General features: G+C 36.2%; 2 protein-coding genes across 5 annotated transcripts in view; one reads left to right on the forward strand and one right to left on the reverse strand.

The window, feature by feature from the left end:
- The window catches only part of VIT (vitrin), a gene marked incomplete at its 3' end in the record, with an annotated part of 57,336 nt that extends 53,876 nt beyond the window's left edge, over window positions 1-3,460 (forward strand). The window contains exons 14-15 of the mRNA XM_081331354.1: window positions 2,014-2,527; window positions 3,282-3,460. Of these exons, the coding sequence (XP_081187480.1) occupies window positions 2,014-2,527; window positions 3,282-3,460 (693 nt within the window). The remainder of the gene's footprint in view (window positions 1-2,013; window positions 2,528-3,281) is intronic.
- A 3,665-nt stretch (window positions 3,461-7,125) lies between these two features.
- STRN (striatin) overlaps window positions 7,126-23,631 on the reverse strand; it is a 53,245-nt gene continuing 36,739 nt past the window's right edge. For 2 of the 4 annotated variants that reach the window (XM_081314067.1, XM_081314065.1), the window contains 10 exons: window positions 23,076-23,219; window positions 19,960-20,093; window positions 18,461-18,636; window positions 17,317-17,364; window positions 16,661-16,782; window positions 15,370-15,537; window positions 13,891-14,031; window positions 12,446-12,553; window positions 11,412-11,498; window positions 7,126-11,329 (listed from right to left, as the gene is read on the reverse strand). In XM_081314067.1, coding sequence (XP_081170193.1) covers window positions 11,160-11,329; window positions 11,412-11,498; window positions 12,446-12,553; window positions 13,891-14,031; window positions 15,370-15,537; window positions 16,661-16,782; window positions 17,317-17,364; window positions 18,461-18,636; window positions 19,960-20,093; window positions 23,076-23,219 — 1,298 coding nt within the window. In that variant the 3' untranslated portion in view covers window positions 7,126-11,159. Of the gene's footprint in view, window positions 11,330-11,411; window positions 11,499-12,445; window positions 12,554-13,890; window positions 14,032-15,369; window positions 15,538-16,660; window positions 16,783-17,316; window positions 17,365-18,460; window positions 18,637-19,959; window positions 20,097-23,075; window positions 23,220-23,631 lie in introns of all 4 variants that reach the window. The other 2 variants (XM_081314066.1, XM_081314064.1) reach the window with 1 other exon arrangement.

Below are 23,631 nucleotides of genomic sequence, written 5' to 3' on the forward strand. Positions count from 1 at the left end.
TGTGCATGTATTATTGTGGGAAAATACGAGGTCTGGTCACTTTGCCACATATGGCATAATCAGACAAAGACAGTCTATAGTTGTTTGGCCAAAATAGCTACTTCACAGTCCCGGGACTCAGTTCTGCCAAGCATTGTGATTACGTAATGCACATTAAGATACCATACTTTTTTAAAAAATTTAAAAACCAAGCCAATGAAAACTGTTCTTGAATAGTAGATACAGATAGTCCTCAGCTTACAATTGCAGCTGGGCTCAAAACTTCCATTGCTAAGGAAGACAGCTGTTAAGTGAATTTCGCCCCATTTTAGACCCTTTAACAACTTGCCAGAGCTGTTAAACGAATCACTGCAGTTGTTAAATTAGTAACAGGGTTGTTAAGTGAATCCGGCTTCTCCATTGCCTTTGCTCATCCGAAGGTTACAAAAGGTGATCACATGACACTGGGACATTGCAACCATCATATCTGCCAGTTGCCAAGCATCCAAATTTTAATCATGTGACCAGGGAATGCTACAACGGTTGTAAGTGTGACAAATGGTCATAAGTCACTTTTTCCAGTGCTGTTGTAACAGTCAGTAATGAATGGTCGTACGTCGAGGACTATCTGTGTTTAAAAGAAAGTTGATTAAAAAGAGGACAATTGTGGATAACTGAATATTGTGAAGTTAAGGGGCTTTTATCCTTTGCCTCTGCAACAGTTCTAACTGGATTCACTAGCCCCATACTATATATACCTATTATTCACAAGAAAGGAAAGTTTCCATTGGAATCGGAAGATTTTTTCCCCTCTCTTATTGCAAAACAAAACTAGATATGGTGAAATTCTAGTATCGTGCCCATTTTGACTGTTAACTTTGCCATAACAAAATGAAGAAAAGTCCAGAGATCTGTTGTACAATTCCAGCAGCAACACACTTTTGCAATTGAGATTCTGGAGTTTAAGATTTTGCTTTGTGGACACTCTGTGCCATTGCCTTCAGGTGGGTTTATTTATGAATTTATTGCAATACACATGAAAGTTCTGGACGTACCTTGGTTAGAACTTGTCCTCATAAGCTCTATGGTTTAGACTGGATGCATTTTACAGAATGTCTTTTCAATTAAGTAGTATCCTCATGAGTTGGAATTCTCCCTAAAGGCTTGGCAAAGGAAGTCTCCTTCAAAAAGCAAAGCTGACTTTGGGAAATGCAAAAATAACATTTTCTTTCCTGGACACTCCTTCTGATCATTTTATGCACTTTTCCTCATAGGTTTGCCATGAAACACATTTCTTCTGAATTCTGAAGTCCTTCACATAATTAAAGCTGGACAGGCTTCAGCCTACTGACTAATTTTGATTTTATTTAAGTTTGCTAGGGCAGAACTACAATGAGCCCCTTTGAGACATGAAAGAAGCACAAATTTGTATGCACCAATTTATGGTAGCTGCATCTTACAAAATAAAGAACTGCATGAATCTGTAATCCAGACACATGATAGAACAAAGTTTATTTGTTAAGGAGTGACAAAATTCTGATTTTGCAGCACTAAAATTGGTCTTGTATAAAAAAAATCAAGAACCTTCAGATGTATTGGACTTCAATCCTTATAATTTCCCACCTGTTGTGTACGCTGGCCATACTGGCTGTAAACTGTGTGAAAGAATTCCAATAGAGTTCAAGACAGTAGCAATAGCAATAATGCTTAGCTTTATATACCGCTCTATAGTACTTTACAGCACTTATATATAGCACTCCATAGTATTTTACCGCATTCACTGAGAGGTTTACAAATGTAGGATATTGCCCCCATCAATCTGGGTCCTCTTGCTTGTTTTAAAACTCTAATGCTAAGCTTTCAGATCTTAGAACACTGATGGAGACAGGACACAGGAATAACTCCAGTTCAGTAATATTACAAGATTAAACCTATATATCTAGAAATGTATAAATTTATTTTCTGGCAATTAAACAGAAGGAAACCAGGGTGTCTGGTACAGTAATTTTCGAAACTCTCATCTCTATCATTTAGGCTGTATGCAGGACCAATGGATACTATTCTATTCATGTCACCAGTTGGTTTACCTTGTACAAAGTTGTGCAGCCTTTAGTGAAACGAGTCTGTGATGTTGACCGTCTGGCTTGCAGCAAAACCTGCCTAAATTCAGCTGACATTGGGTTTGTCATTGATGGATCTAGCAGCGTTGGCACAGGTAACTTCCGCACCATTCTGCAATTTGTAGCCAATATTAGCAAAGAGTTTGAGATTTCTGATACAGATACCCGGATTGGAGCTGTGCAGTACACTTACGAACAAAGGCTGGAGTTCGACTTTAACAAGCACAACACTAAGCAGGAGGTGCTGAACGCTATCAAAAGAATCAACTATTGGAGTGGAGGAACCAGCACTGGAGCGGCCATCAACTTTGCCTTTGAGCAGCTCTTCAGCAAATCCAAACCCAACAAGCGGAAAATCATGATTTTAATTACAGATGGCAGATCGTACGATGATGTCAGGGGACCAGCTTTAGCAGCACACCAAAATGGTAATCCCCCCTGTTGTTATATTTTTGTTTTTGTTTTTAAAAAGGTTTAGCCAGGCAGGGCTGTTGATCTGAAGAGGGCGTTTAAATTAGGTGACCCAGAAGTCCAAGTTGAGATTAAGCTTAACTATTCCTAATTCCTCACAACCCATAACTGTCAGACCATTCTTGGATTGTATTAGGACCAGGTTTAATTGAGTTAGGTGGACTTGCTGAAGACTTAGGTCCTTTAGGCATGGCTGGCCTGGAATATCTTGTGCTGTGTTTAGTACATGTATTGTCATCTCCTTAAAGAAACTGCTGACATAGTAGATGGGCAATCGCAGGGGGGGGGGAAACACTTAAATGAAGGTGTCCAAGAAAAGACACCACTTCTTTTGAAAGTGCTGAACTGGGAGCAGGTCAATTGTGGATCGAAAGCATAGCACAATTTACTAAGTATTAAGTTACAGTGGGTGGGAAATTGCTCTTCTGTTACACCACATTCAAGTTTCTTTATTCTCCCTTTTGTGCTTTCACTGTTTTCTCAATTAACAGAAAATTCAGCATGGGGTCCTGTCCACTTGAAAACCTTTTTTAAAAAAACAAACAAAAAAACCCCCACAATTGTAAAATAATGCTTCCATTACTCCTTTTGAACAGGCATAGGTCTTTTCTTTTTTCAAATTCTACCTGGACTATTGTGAAGATGTATATGAATTTAGCATCTATTAAAAAACGGCATTGATCCATTATAGTCTATTTTTTCCCCCTGCAGGTGTAATAGCCTACTCAATAGGAATCGCATGGGCTGCCCAAGATGAACTGGAAGCTGTGGCAACAGACCCTGATAAGGAACATTCATTCTTTGTGGATGAATTTGATAGACTCTATAGATTTGTTCCTAAGATCATTCAGAACATTTGCACAGAGTTCAATTCACAGCCACGGAACTGACTGCATCCAGCTCCAAGGGTTGCATCACTGAAATTGCATCTGATTAATCAGGCAATGCCAGAAGAGAAGTTTTTTTACTTAAAGGATAATTCCAGATCTGCTCTCCAGGCATAACCATAATAGAAGCTGTAGAGTAATGCTTCCCCTCCTCCCCATGCACCTCCCCTTACTGGTTTCCAACCTGATCTGATAACAAATTGACCAATAGCCTTTGACTTATTTAAAATTATCACTTGGAGTCAACGAATTTAACTTCTCCGTATAAGAGGCAGGGGATATTTCTGAGGAATTCAAAGCCATCTTTATGTTAATGATAGCATTTCTTTGCAAGGGTGGTGGAAAAGGCAAAAAAACAACAACAACCAGGCTGACTTATCACAATCAATCAATCAATCAATCAATCAATCAATCAATCAATCAAACAAACAAACAAAATAGAGCTGGAAGGGACCTTGGAGTTCTTCTAGTCCAATTGTCCTCCCTGTTAGGAGGTTTTGCCTTAGTTCTAGTTTGCTTCTCACCTTGATTAGTTTCCATCCATTAGTTTCAAATATTGTAAAACAGTTTGGACCCTAACCTTTAATTACAGATGTTGGCATTCATGTAATTGATAAGAAGCAAACAAGACACTAGTTAAATATGGGCAATGTGATTTAAAAAAACATGTATCTATGGCCTGCTTACTACATACTGGAGGAATAGTTTTCAGCACATTATATTTTGCTTTTACTTACATTTAATGTGCTTCAAGTGTATACCAGTCTGTAACGTGAGCCCAAACTTTGGGATAGATAGATGGATAGATGGATAGATAGATGGATAGATAAAGATAGATGATAGACAGGCAAGTTCTAAATTCTAAAACATAATATTTATAATAGCTTTTTCATCCTTAGTAGACTAAATAGTAGTTGAGCCCTAATAGCAGTTGCCTGTTACTTAACTAGGGTTTTCATACAGAGACAGAAGCCTCTAAAAGTAGCTTGAAAGTGAAAATACTCTACATCAGGGGTGTCAAACTGCTGGCCCACAGGCCGGATGCGTCATGCTGAAACCGCACCCACCCTAACTCCAGCAATGGGGAAAAGTTGTGATATGTCGCAACATGTCACGTGATGTGGCAAGTTTGACACCTCTGCTCCACATATATATTTTGGCTGAACCATTCTAATCCACATGCTTCTTTACATTACAAACAGTGAGATATCCAAAGTAGACTGATTCTATTTCAGGAAAGACTCTATATACTTATATTCATATTTTTCCCCAAATTACAGAAACAGACATTAATTGTAATTTTGTATTTCTTAGGGTGATTTTTTTTTAAAGAAAACTGGCCACTTTCTAGATTCCCATACAATTATTGTGCTACATTAGATAGTTTTGGTGGGAAAGCCAACAATTTCACAATAAATATACAGTGGAAGGTTACTTGAGCGCTTCTAAAGTGTTTAGTAAAGGTAAAGGTTCCCCCACACATGCGTGCTAATCGTTTTCGACTCTAGGGGCCGGTGCTTATCTCCATTTCAAAGCCGAAGAGCCAGCGTTTGTCTGAGGACATCTCCATGGTCATGTGGCCGGCATGACTAGATGCTAAAGGCGCACGGAACGCTCTTACCTTCCCAATGTAGTGGTCCCTATTTTTCTACTTGCATTTTTACGTGCTTTCGAACTGCTAGGTTGGCAGAAGCTGGGACGAGTAACAGGCGCTCACTCTGTTACGCGGCACTCGGGATTCGACCCGCCAAACTGCCGACCTTCTGATCGACAGGCTCAGCGTCCTAACCCTCTGAGCCACCGCGTCCCTTTCTTAAGTGTTTAATGATCAGTAATTCTTATGTCAGCTTACTTTACTTCATTTCTTCAAACTGTCTTCTGAAATGTTGTTTTAGGCCACTACCTTTGTTTTCCTTCCCTTAGTGAAGGCAGGGGCAAAGAGTACATTCAGCTGAGTATTGAAGAAATGGTATTTTTTTGTGAATGAAACACGAATTTGTGAATTTCAATTCCATGCCTTCTGTCTATGCACATGTATATCCAAAAGAGAGTAAAGCTCCATGTTTTGTCTTATAATAGCTTTTTGTTAAGTTGTGGCACTTATGAAAAGCAAAAATTTTTTAGCATTTAATATGCAAGAAACTTCAGGAGTATCCAAAAGAGGTTGTTAATATGCACACTCTGCCTTGTTCACATTTTCCCCCCAAGAGGAGACAAATTTTTAAAAAGGTTTCCTTGCACGCGTGAACAGACTCTCAGGCTTATGAATTACTCTTATATAGCATGAGATTATTGGTCTGTGGAGTTTTCAACATGGAAACCACCTGAGTTATGCATCCTCTACAAAGTAACATTTTAGTGGTTAATTCTTAAATGGATATCACTACTGTTCTGATGAATTCTGAATAATCAGAATTCTGTTTCAGGCTAACAATCCAAATGTGGGATGAGACTAGTGATAAAACAAATCAGTACTGCATTGTATGGCAACTACATATTCTCAAGAATGCTAGAATTCAATTGCAATGCATATTTCTAGGGCTATCTTTTTAATTATAACGTGAAGATTAGACTATCTCAAACATATCTGAAGTGACTCTAAACAGTCATTATCAAATTACAGCATTTATAGGTCTACCACACAACAGATTAGAAGAAATGCTTCTACATCAAAGGGTTCATTTTAAAAGACTTCGCCAATCAGAAGTCAGGACACCCGGCTACAAAAACAGGAGCCTAATCAGGCTCTGCTCATTTGCCTGTGCCCTATGTAGCAGTCCAAAATGCATTTTAAAACGAATGCCTGCTATAGCTGCTGGTGAAGTCAGGAAATCTGTTGCAGTCACAAAAACCCGAAGCACACTGCCCAACCCATATTCAGCAATGAAAATCTACACCAGCATGTTATTGAACTGAATTGAATTGAATTAAATTGAGCTAAGCTGAGCTGAATTAAACCTTATCTGGCCAAGTGTGATTTGACACACAAGGAATTTTGTCTCTGGTACAGAAGCACTCAGTGTAAATGTGTGTTGATCATCACGTTGCCTTTCCTAGATATTATGTACTATGTATTCTTGAAATTATAGACTCCAGCTAATTTGGAGGTACATCATTGCAGACAGAAACTTAGCATTTCCATATAGGAACTCAAGAGTTTTAATTAGTACGGGGCCATCAGCTACATATTAGACATAGCAATACTATACAGGAGTTCCCACACAGACTTATAGGTCAGTCATTCTCAGTCCATGACAGGTAAAACTCAAAAATATCTAGATAACAATCTACACTGGACCAGCATGGCAGTGTACTGTTTCTCAACCTCAGCAATTTTAAGATCTGTGGACTTCAACTCCCAGAATTGGCTGGGCTTCAAACAAATATCTATCTCCCCAGACCTTGTTCTGCTTAACAAAGAACCTAAAACAATAAATTTGGAAAACTCAACAACTTAATTCTTTCTAAGACTGTGAGGTTTGATTTTTATTCAGTGGCAGCAATCAAAGATTATAAACAAACACACTATTTCTATGGGGCAAAAACCAGTTTATAAAGAAGCTTTTTATCTTTCTATTCTAAACCTTATATTTTCAGTGGTTTCTCCAACTTGTAACATCCACACATTCTTGTACAAGTACAAAATGCAAAGATACAAAGGTGTTGAAAAATAGTATTTATTAGCACCCAATTTACATAAATATATATTACAAAGGACATTTATTTGTTGCTGCAATGTTTAGTAAAGCTGCTCTGTATAGTGTTACTACAGAAAGGTCCATTAGATTTTATTCAACAGAGAATGCAAGTACTATACAAAACAATCACACTTTATTAGCAACTACCCAGAGTTACTACCTTCATTACCACATCACTTTTACCTCATATTTAATTGCAATAACAGAAGATTACAAGAAAATTTTCTTGGCAGACAGATTTACTCAAGATGCTTCACAAAGTTTGTGCCATTTGCTCTTTAAAAGTTTGTTTTTAAGAATTTTTAAAAATTGCTATATTAATTCTCATTTGGCATGCTCCAGATTTTAACCGAATGGCAAACTATATTGAAAACTTTAAAGTGTACATTCATAACAATTATGAATACCTCCTGGACTAAAACTGACAGATATTGAGTAATATTCATTGAAGAATTATTTATTATAAATATCCCTAAAATGTAGCATCACCACCATTTTCTTTGTTGATGCAATATTTCCTAATATGATGAAACTGAAACCTAACTGATTTATTTTGATCAAAATAAAGGCAAACTGGTATTACAAAGCATTATTAAAACTATTTCCAATATAATAAAAATATTGCAAATTCTATATATATTTCCCTGGGAGTAAGTCCTGTTAGATCATAGAGGACATTCTTCTAAGTAAACATATACAGGAAAATAGGAGGAATTATAAAAGCCATTTTAGATAAAGAAAAAAACCCCACAACTTTATGTCAAATCAAAGAGCAGTTTGAGAGGTTCATGATCAGTATCACCCATACTTCATTACTTCTTTCTCTCGATCCAAGCCAATATTAAGGTTTGTATCTATGATAAATACAGTGATCACATGAACTAAGCAGTTTGTTGTACATATTTATTGAAGCAGTCTATGACGATTACTGTTATCATGCTAAATGCAGAAGGATTACTACTCTTTTTCAGGAATTTCATTTATATTTTGGGAAATGACTTCATTTCAGTTTAGTTGTAGTATAAAACACAAGAAACAAACCACGGTTTTCTGGTGAAGAATGAAAATAACTTCAAGTACTAGCAAGACTATTACCAGCTATCTCTAAGTAAGAGTTTTAAATCCAGAAACTCAAAAGAATTCAAATTAATCATAACATTAAAAATATTTCTCTAAATTCTCTGAAGTAAAATATGGCAAAAAGAACATAAGCTATTGCCATTCTGGTAATGCTTAACGAAGAGTAATGTACGAAAATATAACTTTAGGTATGCACAAAAATTATTCTGCACATGCAAAATCCAAATCTGTCCATTGTACAGGAGGGCAGTTAGTGAAATGTCAAGTAATATACTAGAAGAAATAAAATCTATCCATCCAACTACAACCAAGCTGCACTTTTGTACTTTTCAAGCACTTTAAACAATTGGTTTAATATGAAGAGCAATAGCATAAATATATACTGGTACCTGTAAATCACATATATTACTATGAAACATGGTTACCGTTGTGTTTTCAATTTGTTGATTTACAGTACAGGGAGCATGCAGTTAAGGGTTTTGTTTTTCTTTTTGCTTTAAACAACAAATGGAGGCTTAAATTTTCTCCCTCTGGTTTGAAAAGGAAAGATAACAAGAAGGGGAAAGAATGTGCTCTTAAAATAAATTATGGAGGGTCTAAGGGCAGCACTAGTTCACACATTTCTTCCTGTTCTTCATGAATCAATAGCTATAGCTTCAGATGACAAGCATATGCTTAAGCATTTTCTCCCTAGTTAGCTGCATGGGCAAAACATTTAAATAATTAGACATGATTTCAACTACAGTATGTTAAGGGAAGGCAACTGATGTGATGAACTTACATTTGAATAGCATAAAGAAAAGATACACATTGAACATTAATCAAGCTGATCTAAAAATGGGTATGAATGCATAACAGAAATGCAATTCAAGATTGGAAGATAAATGAAACAGCTTATCAATTAAAAAGGATCTTTTTCAACTGCAACAGAATATATCTGTATTTAGTGCAATGCAGATTGTAATATGCAATTTGAAAGACAAACACAGAATCTGCAACAGAGACCGTAACCTCATTGTTTGCTCAATGGCACCTCAAACCTCTGGCTATTCATCTGTTTTAAAAGTCACTTCGCTTGTATCAAAAATTCACTAAGCAGGATGGCACATCTTTCTATCAATATTTGAACAGCAACATTTGTTACATTCATAATTTAATCAGACATGCTGACCTATTATTGATACATACAGCAATTTAAACATCAGCAATTTTGTATTATGTTGCATTAAGCAAAAAGCACAATACTATTTATCATTTATCCTTTGCATTAAGTCTCAAGAACTTTCAGTACCAAAACATTGAAATTATCCACAGAATTTTCCCTTACTTATAATATATACTGTTTACAATCTCTGTCATATATTTATATATATATAAATATATATATATATATATACACACACATACACAAAATATACACAGCTTAACATTTGTAATATCCTTTAAAAAATAAGGATATCAAGCTAGTAAAGGGAAATACACAGAAGTCACACATAGATTAATGTGTTTTGTGTAGATGGATTTTCTGCTTTGACACAAAATCACAAAAAAATGAATGTGTAACAGCTATTCTTATTTAATCAGTTTTTATAGGAGAGGAAACAACTATAAATAGGTTTGGTTCTTTTGTAGCAAACCTACAAAAAATAACCGTTAACGGTACCACAACATAATAGCCAAAGATGGCCAATCTTTTAAAGTTTCAAGTACTTTCAAAAACCAAATCCAGTCACATATTCCCAACACAAGACTGCTATATAAAACCATGACGATTATGGGCAGAAGGGGAGATAATAATGAGTCTACCTTTGGATACTTGCAGTTTGCATTGGCACAAACCCTCCCACAGTTACGGCACACATTGTGGAATCACTGGAAGGGGTCAGGAAACCATTGTTATTTCATACAGGTTTTGTCCATGGTAAATAGAAGTCAATCACCTCACATATCCCAAACAGTACTGCTCTTGTGTGGTTCATTAGGCTCTGATGCAGTACAGTTTATAAAGCAGGAGAAGAGCATATATATGTTTTCCAAATCAATAAGCACCCCAGTGAGATAATTTAGAAATTACATTTGTTGGCTAGTTGGAAAGATACTTAATATTCCTTAGCTTTACAACGAATAGTCATTAGCATCTGAAATTAATCAGATCCTTATTGTAAACATATGCCCCATCATCTTAGATGAAGTTACATTAAAGGCTATACTGTGGTTCCAGCCACCCATTAACATTCATTTCCAACAATAGAATTTACATTTATGAGCTTTTACATATTTTCTTTTAACATAAATTTAGAAAATATGTTATCACATTCATATTTTTAAATAGTCAATATTTTAAATCCAATCTGTCTATTATAAGACTCTACAGGCTGAGATTCTGTGACTCACTTAGCCATTCAGTGCTAGAAAAGGAGACAGTGAATTAACTGTCTCAAGGATCTGAATTGCACGAATTTCCAATAGTGGGAACATTCTAACTTAAGGTTTTTTTGCTACTTCCACCAACTTGGTGTCCTTTAGAAGTGCTAGCTGGAAGCTCTTAAGAGTTACAGCCTCAACACTTTTGCAGTACACCAGGTTGGAAGAAGCTTATCCGCTAATACCCAAGCAAGCTGTTAGCCTTTGTGTTGGTTTCTGCATTGCATAAATGAGACAGCATCTCATTTTGCCCAAGGCCAGCCTAGACAAAAAAGGACACTTTTAAAATCAAAATGGTTCTTCCATAGATCTCTTGAAATAAGGAGTTTCCAAGCTCTCATGACTGAGATCATATAATCTGAAGCATTTGCTAACATTCACTGAATTAACGGTTACAAGAAGGTTCTTGCTCTTCTCTTTTGTACAGCTTATTTTATAGATATAGACATATATATTTATAGATATGTACAAGGAAACTAGAAGGCTAGGGAAGTGTTGCATCATACAAAGACTTTGGCAAGTGCATCTGCTCCTGCACTGGCAATGTAACATTTGGTGGGATGGAATGCCACATCATGAATTGATTCATCGTGTTTTTTGCGATGAGCTGTAAATTCCTGAATGCAGGTTTTGCTTTCAAGGTTCCATAAGCGTATAGAACAGTCGTGGCCTAAAGGAGAAAAATATTTTCTTAGTTTTGTGACCAATCCAACTATGAGCAAGACAGTTTTAAAAACATAAAATATACTTACTGCCGGACATCAGATACAAGCCATTCGGATCGACAGCTAAACTTGTGACTGCATCCAAGTGGGCTACCATAGAGTGGATCAGTTTCCCTTTGCAGTTAAATACACAAATATATTAGAACTTGCAATAAGTTTAAGATATTGCAGAAAGTTAGAAATGTAGAATGACATGTACTCATACTAAACATCTATACTGTACCATGTGTCAGCACAAACCAGAAAATCTGATTCTTAACGTCTCTGCTGAATAATCACCTTTTCTTGTGTCACCTTCATTGTATAATATGCTTCTCAAAACGTATACTTGATCACAGTACACTGCATCTTTATTAGCTTTCAAAGGGGTAGATAAGCATCCCCTTTGCAACTCCCCTTTGCAGTTCTACCCTGCACTTCCAAAAGATATGAGATGTACCTTTAAAAAGCCTGAACACTTACATAACTTTGAAGGAAGAACCTGTAAACACATTTGCAATATGTTGCTATGTTGCTTGCATAAACTCTTAATCAGTTTCTTAGCCAAGCTAAACAGTTAATTCTTAAACTGAAATGTACACATCTCTTCCTTTGGGCATATACATAAGACTACAAGCATTTTAAGGGGTATAATTTACAAATGTACTTTTATTATTTTATGAGCAAAAACAATGTAAAAATCTTTTCTGGTAGATTTTTACAATGTTATAATGAAGAAAAACGTCCACAGATTTTAACAGAAATCTCATTTTGTGCTATGTAGAAAACACATTAATATAAATTACTTTTCCAGGTCTCTTAAATAACTGTGAACAGATTATACCAATGACACATATCAGAGATTTCTACCATAAATACAATGTTTTACCAACTTAATTCTATATGCTGCATTGCTCAGCCAACAAGTCTTTATTCTTACAATCCTTTTTGTCTGTCAGTGGTTATAATTGGATACTGATCTTGAAATATTCATCACTTAATAAAGTTATTTTCAAACGGTAAGTGATTCCATAGTATTTTGGGGTTTTATTATATGTTATACAGAGAAACAGGCTACTTACCTGTATTATTGTCATAGAATTTAATGTGCCTGTCCTCGTGGGCTGTGATGCTTATTGGAAGAGTTGGATGGCTGATTACTTTGTTTATTTGGCAAGAAGTGTTAACGGCTGTTGACAGAAAGCATACATACAAACAAAATCAACTTCAAAAAATATTCAAGTCACATAAAATTCTGAAACACTAATGACCTAATCTAGTAGACCATTCTGATGAAAGAATATTTTCAGGACCCAAACAATTATATTCACATTATTTAAACCAGCTTTATGTTATTAGGCCCACTAAACATAGTGGATTCTTATATAAGGCACCCAAAATAAGAACAAATGGAAGACCATATGATATAACAGATTAAGAAGTTTGGACACCATATGATAGAACACACAAAGAGATTCAAATTTACATTATATTATAACCTAAAGGACAAAATTTTATAAAATTATATAGCATTGATATATGACTATAGAAAAATGGTCTAGAACAGGCATGTCAAACTCACGACGTCACGTGACATCGTGCAACGTATCAGGACTTTTTCTCCATTGCCGGCAATGGGGTGGGCGCAGTTTTGGCATAATGCATCTGGCCAGTGGGCCGGCAGTTTGATATGCCTGGTCTACAATATATAAATATACTTCAAATCTATACTGCAAATATGGACAACGTGAAGGGTCATTTTATCATTCCTGGTGGACTTTTAAAAAAGTCCACCAGGAATGATAAAATGGCCCTTCACGTTAAAAAAGTCCACCAGGGTTAAAAAACATATAATGATACAAACAATTTTAAAGATCAACATTTATCTGAAACCAGAAATTTTCTTGCTGAGATTAATAGTTTAATAATAGATTAATAATTTGTTTGATTAGAGAAAGATCAACAACTACATGTCAGGAATTGGAAACCCTTTATGGAATTTTTGCTTTCTAAAAATTAGAAAAATAAACTGTGATGTATGGATTTGAAAATTAGAAAGGGTAGCTTGTAGAAAGAAGGAATTTATGGTGTAATCTTAAACAGAAAGGATAAAATATAAATGCATTTATAACTGCTGTCAAAAAAAGACCGGAAGCTACTTCTTTACTAATTTTCTTTCTTTTGTTTTGTATTTCTTGGTAGCAATTTTTGTTAAGGACTCTTCAAGAAGTTCCCTTTAAAAGATTTGGGGGGGGGTGTTTTAATCTACAGGAGTTGCCCAATTCCATCACCCTTCCTTCTATGCTTCCAAATTGAAACAAATTCTCTTATTCATTCATTCCATTTGGTTTTTAATGCTTCGTTACCATTTTCTCCATTATGCTTAGACAATTAGACAGACATATAGACATACTGCATCAACTTTATTCTGAAGTTTTACAACAAATTAAAGTGTCCTGAAAATAATGAAAATGATGCTACAAATATCCTCTCCCCACTACCCCTTGTTGCAATATTTAATACATACTAGTATCTATATTGGACTCCAAGGTAAGAATGCGTTGTTTTGTTTCCATGTTAAAAATGCTTGTATATCCAGTGTTAAATGATGCTACCATAAGGCTTGGGTCACTGCTCACTAGATCCACAGATGATGGAATTCCCATTTCTACAAAAATAATGTCCAGAGTACAAAACAAGTTTAAAAAGTTACTGTGAAGTTATAACCTGAAAAAGCTATATTTATTTAGCATGAGTATTCAAGTAACAATAATGTAAACATTGCTCGAAAAGATAACATACACAAGAAATGTGGTTTTTTGACTGCACAATAAACCATTTTTGAAGTGTTGGAATAGGAGAAATCTCTCTCACCAAAATCTTATAAAAATGTTTATATATCTAACTCTCTATAATTCAAGATTTACCAAACCAGAATAACATCAGAACAAAAAAGCATAAAAAATACTCAGTGAAAAGTTAGGTGGAATCAGCATAAAAATGAATCTAGCTATGCCACTCTTTCTTTAAGGAGAATCCCACCCAAAGCTAAAATGATAACACGGTTATAGGGAAGAGAACACACATTGCACAAAATTGGATAAAAATATATTATTGGAAAATTTGGAATAACCTGAGTAATATTTCTTTAAAATGAATAAACACTATAATGTTGCTTTTGTTACTATTATGAATATTCCAACGATGAAGCCATCCACGAAAGTCTCAAATTATATTTATTCCAGAGAATGACAGAACTATCTTAAGGCAAGTATTTGAATACTGCTCATTTAGAAAGTATCAATAATTTCTTTCTCCAGCAACGACTATGCTTCTCTGCCATATAATACAAAAGCACACACACAAGACTCCAGTTTGGAGTCTTATACTATATTTGATAGGAACATATTATCTTCTCATCAAATGCAAGGCTTCCTCTTACTTTCCTGTGAGGAAACCCATGCAGAAAGAGTTTTTTTTCTTTTTTCTCTCTCACGTGTCCACCCACCTTAAACCATGCATCCAAATTCTATGGAGTAATGATTGGGTGAATGGCAGAGGGAGAATTCTATCCACTAGGGTACTCATTCCTATGACTGGCAGAATCTACAATTGAATATAATCTACAAATTACTATTATATTTCAATTTACAGTTGTATATAGAAAATTAAAAACCATCTCTTAAGATTTTTTTTAAAAAAGAGGGAATGTTCTCTAGTAGTAATTTCTTTTAAAAACAATTGATCTTATACAAACACACATTCAAATCAGGCCAATAGTTTTTATTCTGATCATTAACCAAGTATAAACAAATAATGAAATGTAATAAAACTATATTATAATACTATATACAGCAATAATATAGTACACATGTTCCCCAATGCAACTTCACTACTATATAATGGAATGGTAAAGTTAATCCATTTTATTAAACTGTATAATCTAATCTCATATATTTCAGAAACAAATACAATGCACTCTAAGAAACAGAAGATTGTACAATACCTTGATTATCATTAAATATATTCAAAGCAGGAGAGATCTCCAAAGCCTTCCATAAACGTATGGTGCCATCTGCTGAACAGGAGAGCAAACGCTGGTGTGTACCACTGTAAACCAAACCCCAGATGGCATCTGTGTGGCCTACAAGGGCACCCCTTAAGATGGAAGGATCTGAGGACAAAACCATATATTTCAAAATGAGAGTTCTGAAGAAATATTTCCAATGAATATATAGGCTCCACTAAACTAAAATATCAGTATCTTTTTAAAAGAACCTTATTTTTTTATATATAATACCAACTGGTCCCTCTAATCAAGAGATTATGAGTTTATTCTAAATCACATGTCAAACTCGCAATGTCATGTGATATCGCGCGACGTATCAGAACTTTTTCCCATTGCCGGCAATGGGGTGGGCGCAGTTTTGTTGTGACGCGTCTGGCTCGCGAGCCATCGGTTTGACAACCCTGTTCTAAATCTTCAAATCTATATAGGATTATTTTATAACCAACTGAGGGTTGCTCCTGAAATGTCCTCTACCATATAACCTGTTTCCTAGGTTTTCACGTTATTGAGGTCTTACTAATACATAAGATTAATATATTAAGCTACTGCTATATGATAGTAATAATAATAATAATAATAATAATAATAATAATAATAATAATAATAATAATAATAAAGTTGGAAGGGACCTTGGAGGTCATCTAGTCCAACCCCCTACTCAGGCAGGAAACCCTATACCATTTCAGACAAATAGCTGTCGAGTCTCATCTTAAAAATTTCCAGTGTTGGAGCATTTACAGCTTCTGGAGGCAGGTTGTTCCACTGGTTAATTGTTCTAACTGTCAGGAAGTTTCTCCTTAGTTCTAGGTTGCTTCTCTTCTTGATTAGTTTCCATCCGTTGCTTCTTGTCCTACCTTCAGGTGCTTTGGAGAACAGCTTGACTCCCTCTTGCTTGTGGCAGCCCCTGAGATATTGGAACATTGCTATCATATCACCCCTAGTCCTTCTCTTCGTTAAACTAGACATACCCAATTCCAGCAGCCGTTCCTTATATGTTTTAGCCTCCAGTCCCCTAATCATCTTTGTTGCTCTTTTCTGCACTCTTTCTAGAGTTTCAACATCTTTTTTACATCGTGTGACCAAAACTTTATAATGTAACACTATATATAAAATATATTTCACTATGGTATTTTGTCTTGATTTCATATTGAACTCTAGAGCATTGAATATGTTTTACATTTCCTTTAAACATACAAAAATGAAACGCAACAAAAGTAAAATCACTAACCATATGAATCATAAGGGTCAATATTCGGATTTGTACTATTCCAACTCTGGATGAGGCCATCAGTACCTCCACTGTAACACTGCTCACCGTTGTTACTCATCACTACACAAAGCACTGGACTGCTGTAAGAGAAAACATGTTATGACAGCACTGATTAGTGATTTTCCCTAACAACAAGACTAATAACACTAATAATTCTAATTTACAGTAGAAATCATAGATGTCCAAATATTTTTTGTCTTGGAAATGAAGAGCTAGTGTGCAGCACACCTCATTAAACACAATAAAAATAAATCTACTACTAAATAAATCTATTTCTCTGTCACTGTTGGAAGAAAGCTTTAAGACCTCCTAAGAATTACCTCTGTATTCTGCATAGTCCATAGAGATAACAGCAACAGCAGTAAGAGAAACCAATGCAATCATTCAACCAACTGTACCACACCATTACACTGTGAAAGTTTCTTAGTTACCAAAAGCATACAAGATATATTTAGAAACATTCAATGTGCGGTGAGCTGAGTTCAACCACAAAATGAAGCAAATGCTCACCACTATTTCATGGTTTATATCACCCCTCAGTTTTCTTTAAAGAGAAGCTGTAATGTTATATCGGCAGCAACAAAATGGCATTCTTTTTGTCCACATGTACTTACTTATGTGCCCTGAAAGTATAGATAGGTTCAACATCAAGTGAGGTGCTCCTAAACAAAAATAAAAAGTTATTAAGTTATTGCAAGAACAACCGTGCAGAATCAGGTCAATAACCCTTTTAGTCTGCCATTTTGTTTCTCACAATAACCAACCTGATGCAGTGCTTGCAAGCAAGAGATAGAGAGATGCACCTCCCACACAATTGTTTTTTTTATGCTATTGGCATTCAAAGGTGTAATGAGTTTTCAAGAACAATAACCCTTAAGATACTGTTCCCCATGAGTTCATCCAATCCCTTTTTAAAGCCACGCAAGTTAATAGCCATGATCATTCTTATGAAGTAAGAATCCCTCAAGTTAAAAATGTGCTGCCTGGAATCGTTTTACTTTTACATTTTCATTGGATGGCCTTTACTTTGGCCAAGGGACAAAACTATCTATGGGTCCACTTTTTCATGTCATGCATGATTTAAATATCTTGATCATGTCTCTAATTGGTTGCCTTTTCTCCAGGCTATAGTCCCAAATATTCGAGCCTTTTCTCATAGAGAAGGCATTTGAGCCTTTTGATCATTTTAGTTTTCCTCTTCTGGACTTTTTTCAGTTCTATTATTTCCTTTTACAAATGCAAGAACCAGAACTGTGTAAAGTATAGTACTTCAGATGCAGACATAACATAAAGTTATAATGTTGGCATTTTAATTTGCAGTTCTTCCCCTAGTGATTTGCATAGCATGGAATCTGCATTCTTCATTTTTGCTGCATACCATATAAATGCCTTCACTACGCCCAGACGTGTTTTTTTTCTGGTTAGTCATGCTCAGACCTCATCAGTATATAAATGAATTTGGGATTTTTTGCCCAAATGAGCTTGACTGTACACTTATTTAAATGTATGTCATACAACCACTGCAAAGATGGCTGCAAGAGAAAGTGTAATACCACCCTCTTTCTCCAATAATAAACTTTTTATATTTCCCAGTTCTCTTTGTGAATTCTAGGAGCCTTCTATCGGCACACAAACAACATTGCACCTAACATTACATAAATTACTCTCATGGGAAATAAATTGGATGTAAAACTTCATTTTTGCTATTTCTTCAAAATACATCCTGCAAGAATGTATCTATTTCAGCTATCAACTTACTTTTTTGCTGGACAAGTTTTTTGCAAATTCCACATTTTTAAGGTATGGTCTTCTGAAGCTGTAATTAACACTGATTCAATTGGATGGAAAGCCAGGCTCCTTATTCCATCAAAATGGCTCCTTAAAGTAAACTTGGGATTCCAAGTTTTCCTCAGAACATCTTTATTGTTTGCTATCTATTGTAACAAGAACAAAAACTAGGCAAGTCAATGGGAATATACTAATACAAATTATATTAATCACTTGACAGAGGATGTGCTTCACTGTATGGTTATCAAATGCTCAGTAAAGACTAACAAAATGTTAGAAGTTAAAATACTGCTGTTTTTTTTTCAAATCAGGTAAGAATCTCTGTATTAACGTAACACATTAAAAACATTTCAACAGCCAATCAGAAATGTATACTGTAATCTACAAAACAGCACTGGATATAACCTACAAAGTAATGTTCTCTCTCTCTCTCTTATATCTGCACATCTATTAATAGTTTGAAGGGTTTAGATATAATTTCAGATTCTGTAATTCTTATCTTTTCATTGGCTCTTCCTTTACAGCCATTTCTTTGTTTTAAATACTTACACTTACTCACTCTATGGAAGACCTTTTGGAAAATCAGAATTTAGCACCAACTTGGGGCAAATACATCAAACGCTTGCAGGCGATCTCAGCAGGTCTCAATAAACACAATGGGTTTTTAACAAATGAGTACTGTTAATGGTTTCCATTTCATCTCTCCAGTTTAAATTTAAATCTAAAAGCCATTTTGGTAATGCCTATTAAATTGCATAAACAATCTATTTTTCCCCTTTCTGTCTCACCCTAATTTAAATCTTATGTTAGTCTAGTCATTTATACATCCGAATTGAGTTGCAGCTCAAGAAACATACCTTTTAATAACATTTGGAAAGTCCCAAACATGCTTTTTCACGGGGCAACTGGACTTTCTTTTTTCTCTTTGAAGTCATTTTGCTCCTCATCCAAGAAGCTTCTTCAACTCTGACTGGATGGTGGGGAATTTATATTCTTTCGAAGACAGCAAAGTTCACATTTTAGACAGAGGGGTCAACAGCCTTCTCTCAACAGAGGGGCAGAGATACGGCATCATCTATCTCCAGTCTACAACACAGTCCTTTCAACAGTTCCAAAAAGGTTCCATACCCATTTGCACTACTCAGGTGACCCTGAAGACACAGATAAGCCTCCAGGTGGCCTGATTCTAAAAGAATGCAAATGACCAGCTGTCTGCATATCCAGGTCAGAGCTGAAGAAGCTTCTTGGATAAGAAGCAAAATGTCTTCAAAGAGAAAAAAGAAAGTCCAGTTGCCTTGTGAAAAAGCATCTTTGGGATAACTATGACCTGGATGACTGAGAATCTCCATAAACTTTTGGAAAGGGTGTAACCAGTCTTCTTTTCTAATTAAAAGCTTCTCGGCGTCATTAAAGAGTGTTACCACCATTCAAAACAAAAATAACTGCAACATTAAGAGATTAGCACTTACATCATATGTCAGTGAATCTGCTTCATTGGCTACTGTAAGGCCTGCCAATTCCCCAAGGCCAAGCTCACTTTCAAGGGCCTCATCTGCTCCCATAATGAAAGATTTCCCAGATGAAGGAGGGAATGTTAAAGCTTCTACTGAAAGACAGAACACACATAAATCCAAAACATGTAACACACTGCCTGAAGACAACTTCAATGATTAATACCATTTCAAAACAAAAAACAAACAAACAAACAAAAACCCTGGGACTTCCAAGGAAGAAATGACAAAGTGAAGACAGCTCTGCTAAAAGACCACAGTGAAAAAAAGAACCAGTGAGCAGACCGGCTCTTTGTAACTCCTCTCCAGATAAGGAAAGGACTTGAGATCATCCACAAGTGCTCCCTACAGTTATTCCTCATGAAGAGACCCCAAACCAATGGTATCCATCAGGTTTAGAACTCTGGAAGACAAGGGAATAACCATCTTGCTCAAATCACAATCTCCAGCGCTTTGAACGACACCTTCGATGCTTTTCCTTTTATTTGATTCTTTCGTGTACCACAAGATGAACTAGCAAGATCCATTTCTTGGATCATTTCGTATTTTTCTTAATTTCTCATTTGCTTAATTTGATCACACTAATATTAGCCCAGAAATATTTTTAACGATAGTTGATGGCAAATAAATCTAGTATTGGAGATGCTGGTTTTAATAATTCTTATTAAGCCATTTATGTTCAGTGTTTTTCTAGCATCTTGGGATATTTTTTCACAAATCATAAGTAGCTCTCATTAGCAGAAATATTCCTAAAATCCTATATAAGTACATGCAAGTCTTCTTATTCAAATTATGAAATTGCTTAACTTTCCTAATTCATTATTTTAGTCTAGTAACAATAGATTTTTAGATTAATCGAGGACACCAAAATGATCAAGGTTCACTAGCAAGCATTATTTTTACACGGTGTTTTAATTCTTAGTTTGCTGAGTTTTAGCCTAATACAGTATTATCAATATGTTTCTATTGCTGCTTCAAAATATTCACAAAATTCCTATTTGAACAACATCAGTTCGACTGAAGCAACACTAAAATCATCAGCCATATTACCACCTGCCACATTCGTGAGTTCATCAAAGCCTGGCACTCCACAAGCTATTCCATCAACAGACACATTGACCTACAACCAGCCTATGAACCCCTCAGAGTCCAACTCAACCACACAGCCAACCAGAGACAGCATCGACCCTCATACAACCCACACAAGCCCCCTCCCCCCTCCACCAGTACACCTCTCAATGACCCTGATCTGATGTAACCTCCCCATCAAAGACTCTCACTTGACACACCCACACCTGAAGCTCTTATAAACAGAAGAACACGGACACTGACATCCCCTAAACTCTGGTGAAGATGTTTAAACCATAAACATTAAAAACCTAGCACCAATTCGAGTTTCACTGAACTCAGGACTAATTTAGCAACTGACATTACCAATTACCAAGCATTGCTAGAAAAATATTTTTTTAAGAATGCAATCGGTGTTTTATTAGATACAGAGCTGTCACAGGAACAACTATGTTGTGAGTTCCACCCTCAAAATTAGTCATGTAAGGTAGGCAGAAAATACTTAAACAAAGGTTGTAAATTTGATCAATTATTTTTAAAATGTGGTCTTATTAATTAAAATTAATCTTTTGAATATTGGATAATATACTGGGATACATTAAAAATGGGGGAAAACACTCAAGTATATATTTATCCTATTTACTTTAATAAATAAAAATTACAGGCTTATACCTAGTCTACTTAAAACAACTTTTATTAGTTAATACAACATTAAATTTTAAAACAATTGTTTTACGAAGATAAAATGTTAATACTTGCAAATATTAAGACTGTTTTAGAAGTTAAACCTAATCTAAGCATAGTAAAGGTAGGTAAAGGTTCCCCCGCACATGCGTGCTAGTCGTTTCCGACTCTAGGGGCCGGTGCTCATCTCCGTTTCAAAGCCGAAGAGCCAGCGCTTGTCCGAGGACGTCTCCGTGGTCATGTGGCCGGCATGACTAGACGCCAAAGGCGCACGGAACGCTGTTACCTTCCCACCTATTTTTCTACTTGCATTTTTACGTGCTTTCGAACTGCTAGGTTGGCAGAAGCTGGGACGAGTAACAGGCGCTCACTCTGCTACGCGGCACTCGGGATTCAACCCACCAATCTGCCGACCTTCTGATCGACAAGCTCAGCGTCCTAACCCACTGAGCCACCGCGTCCCTTAATAGGTTTTCGCGGGTGTTTGAATGTGGATCTTTGGTCATTCGGGTTTTTTCGGGTTTTTATATATACTGCTCAAAAAAAAGGGAACAGAAAATAAGACATCCTACTATTAAATACAGTACATTGTGTTGTTTCAAGTGTTCCCTTTATTTTTTTGAGCAGTACACACACACACACACACACACACACGTGGGACACGGTGGCTCAGTGGGTTAGGACGCTGAGCTTGTCGATCAGATGGTCGGCAGTTTGGTGGGTTGAATCCCAAGTGCCGCGTAACAGAGTGAGCGCCTGTTACTCGTCCCAGCTTCTGCCAACCTAGCAGTTCGAAAGCAGGTAACAGCGTTCCGTGCGCCTTTGGCGTCTAGTCATGCCGGCCACATGACCACGGAGACGTCTTCAGACAAGCGCTGGCTCTTCGGCTTTGAAACAGAGATGAGCACCGGCCCCTAGAGTTGGAAATGACTAGCACGCATGTGCGGGGGAACCTTTACCTTTACCTTCCCAGTGCCACCTTTACAAAGTCATGTGGCTGGCATGACTAGATGCCAAAGGCGCACGGAACGCTGTTACCTTCCCACCATAGTGGTCCCTATTTTTCTACTTGCATTTTTACGTGCTTTCGAACTGCTAGGTTGGCAGAAACTGGGACGAGTAACAAGCAGTCACTCTGTTACGCGGCACTCGGGATTCGACCTGCCAAACTGCCAACCTTCTGATCGACAAGCTCAGCGTCCTAACCCACTGAGCCACCACGTCTCTGTTATGTGTGTGTGTATGTGTTATGTGTGTGTGTATGTGTGTATATGTGTATATCTCTGTGTGTCTGTGTGTGTGTGTGTATCCATACGTCTTACCTTCATCTGTTCGATTCATCTCTTGTTCAATAAGCCGCGAAGTACTGGGTCGTGTGGTTGGTACAACAGAAGGCTGTAATGCAGGGAGATCATCAACATCTCTCAAATTAGCAAGCATATCTTGCAGTTTTGACCTGTTGGGTCCTAGCCAAAAAAAGTGCAAAGGTTGAATTAGCATTAACACTGTCAAAGTTGTTCCAGCACTAATGACAATGGGTGCTACCTCGAGCAAAGAAAAACATGAATGTGATTCAAGTAGAGACGACTAGCTTCAGCAACAACTAAGTTAAAAGCGTGAAATGAGGTGCTGAGATAATAATGAAAACAAAGGTGTGCATACATACATTCACACTTTTATTCACTTTTATGAACTTGCAAAATGTAAAATAAAAACCAGGTGAAAGCAAATGATAAAACACAAAGTTTTCTGAATATAAAAATACTTGTGAATTATATATTTTTTGCACAAGTTTTGAAAACTTCCCCAAATGGGGTAAGGCTACAGCTTTATCAGTGGTGCCACAATCTTTAAAAAAAGTGATTTGCTTAAAAAAAG

The sequence above is a fragment of the Vipera berus genome (genome assembly GCF_964194415.1).
Source record: "Vipera berus genome assembly, chromosome: 1".
Classification (NCBI taxonomy): Eukaryota; Metazoa; Chordata; class Lepidosauria; order Squamata; family Viperidae; genus Vipera; species Vipera berus.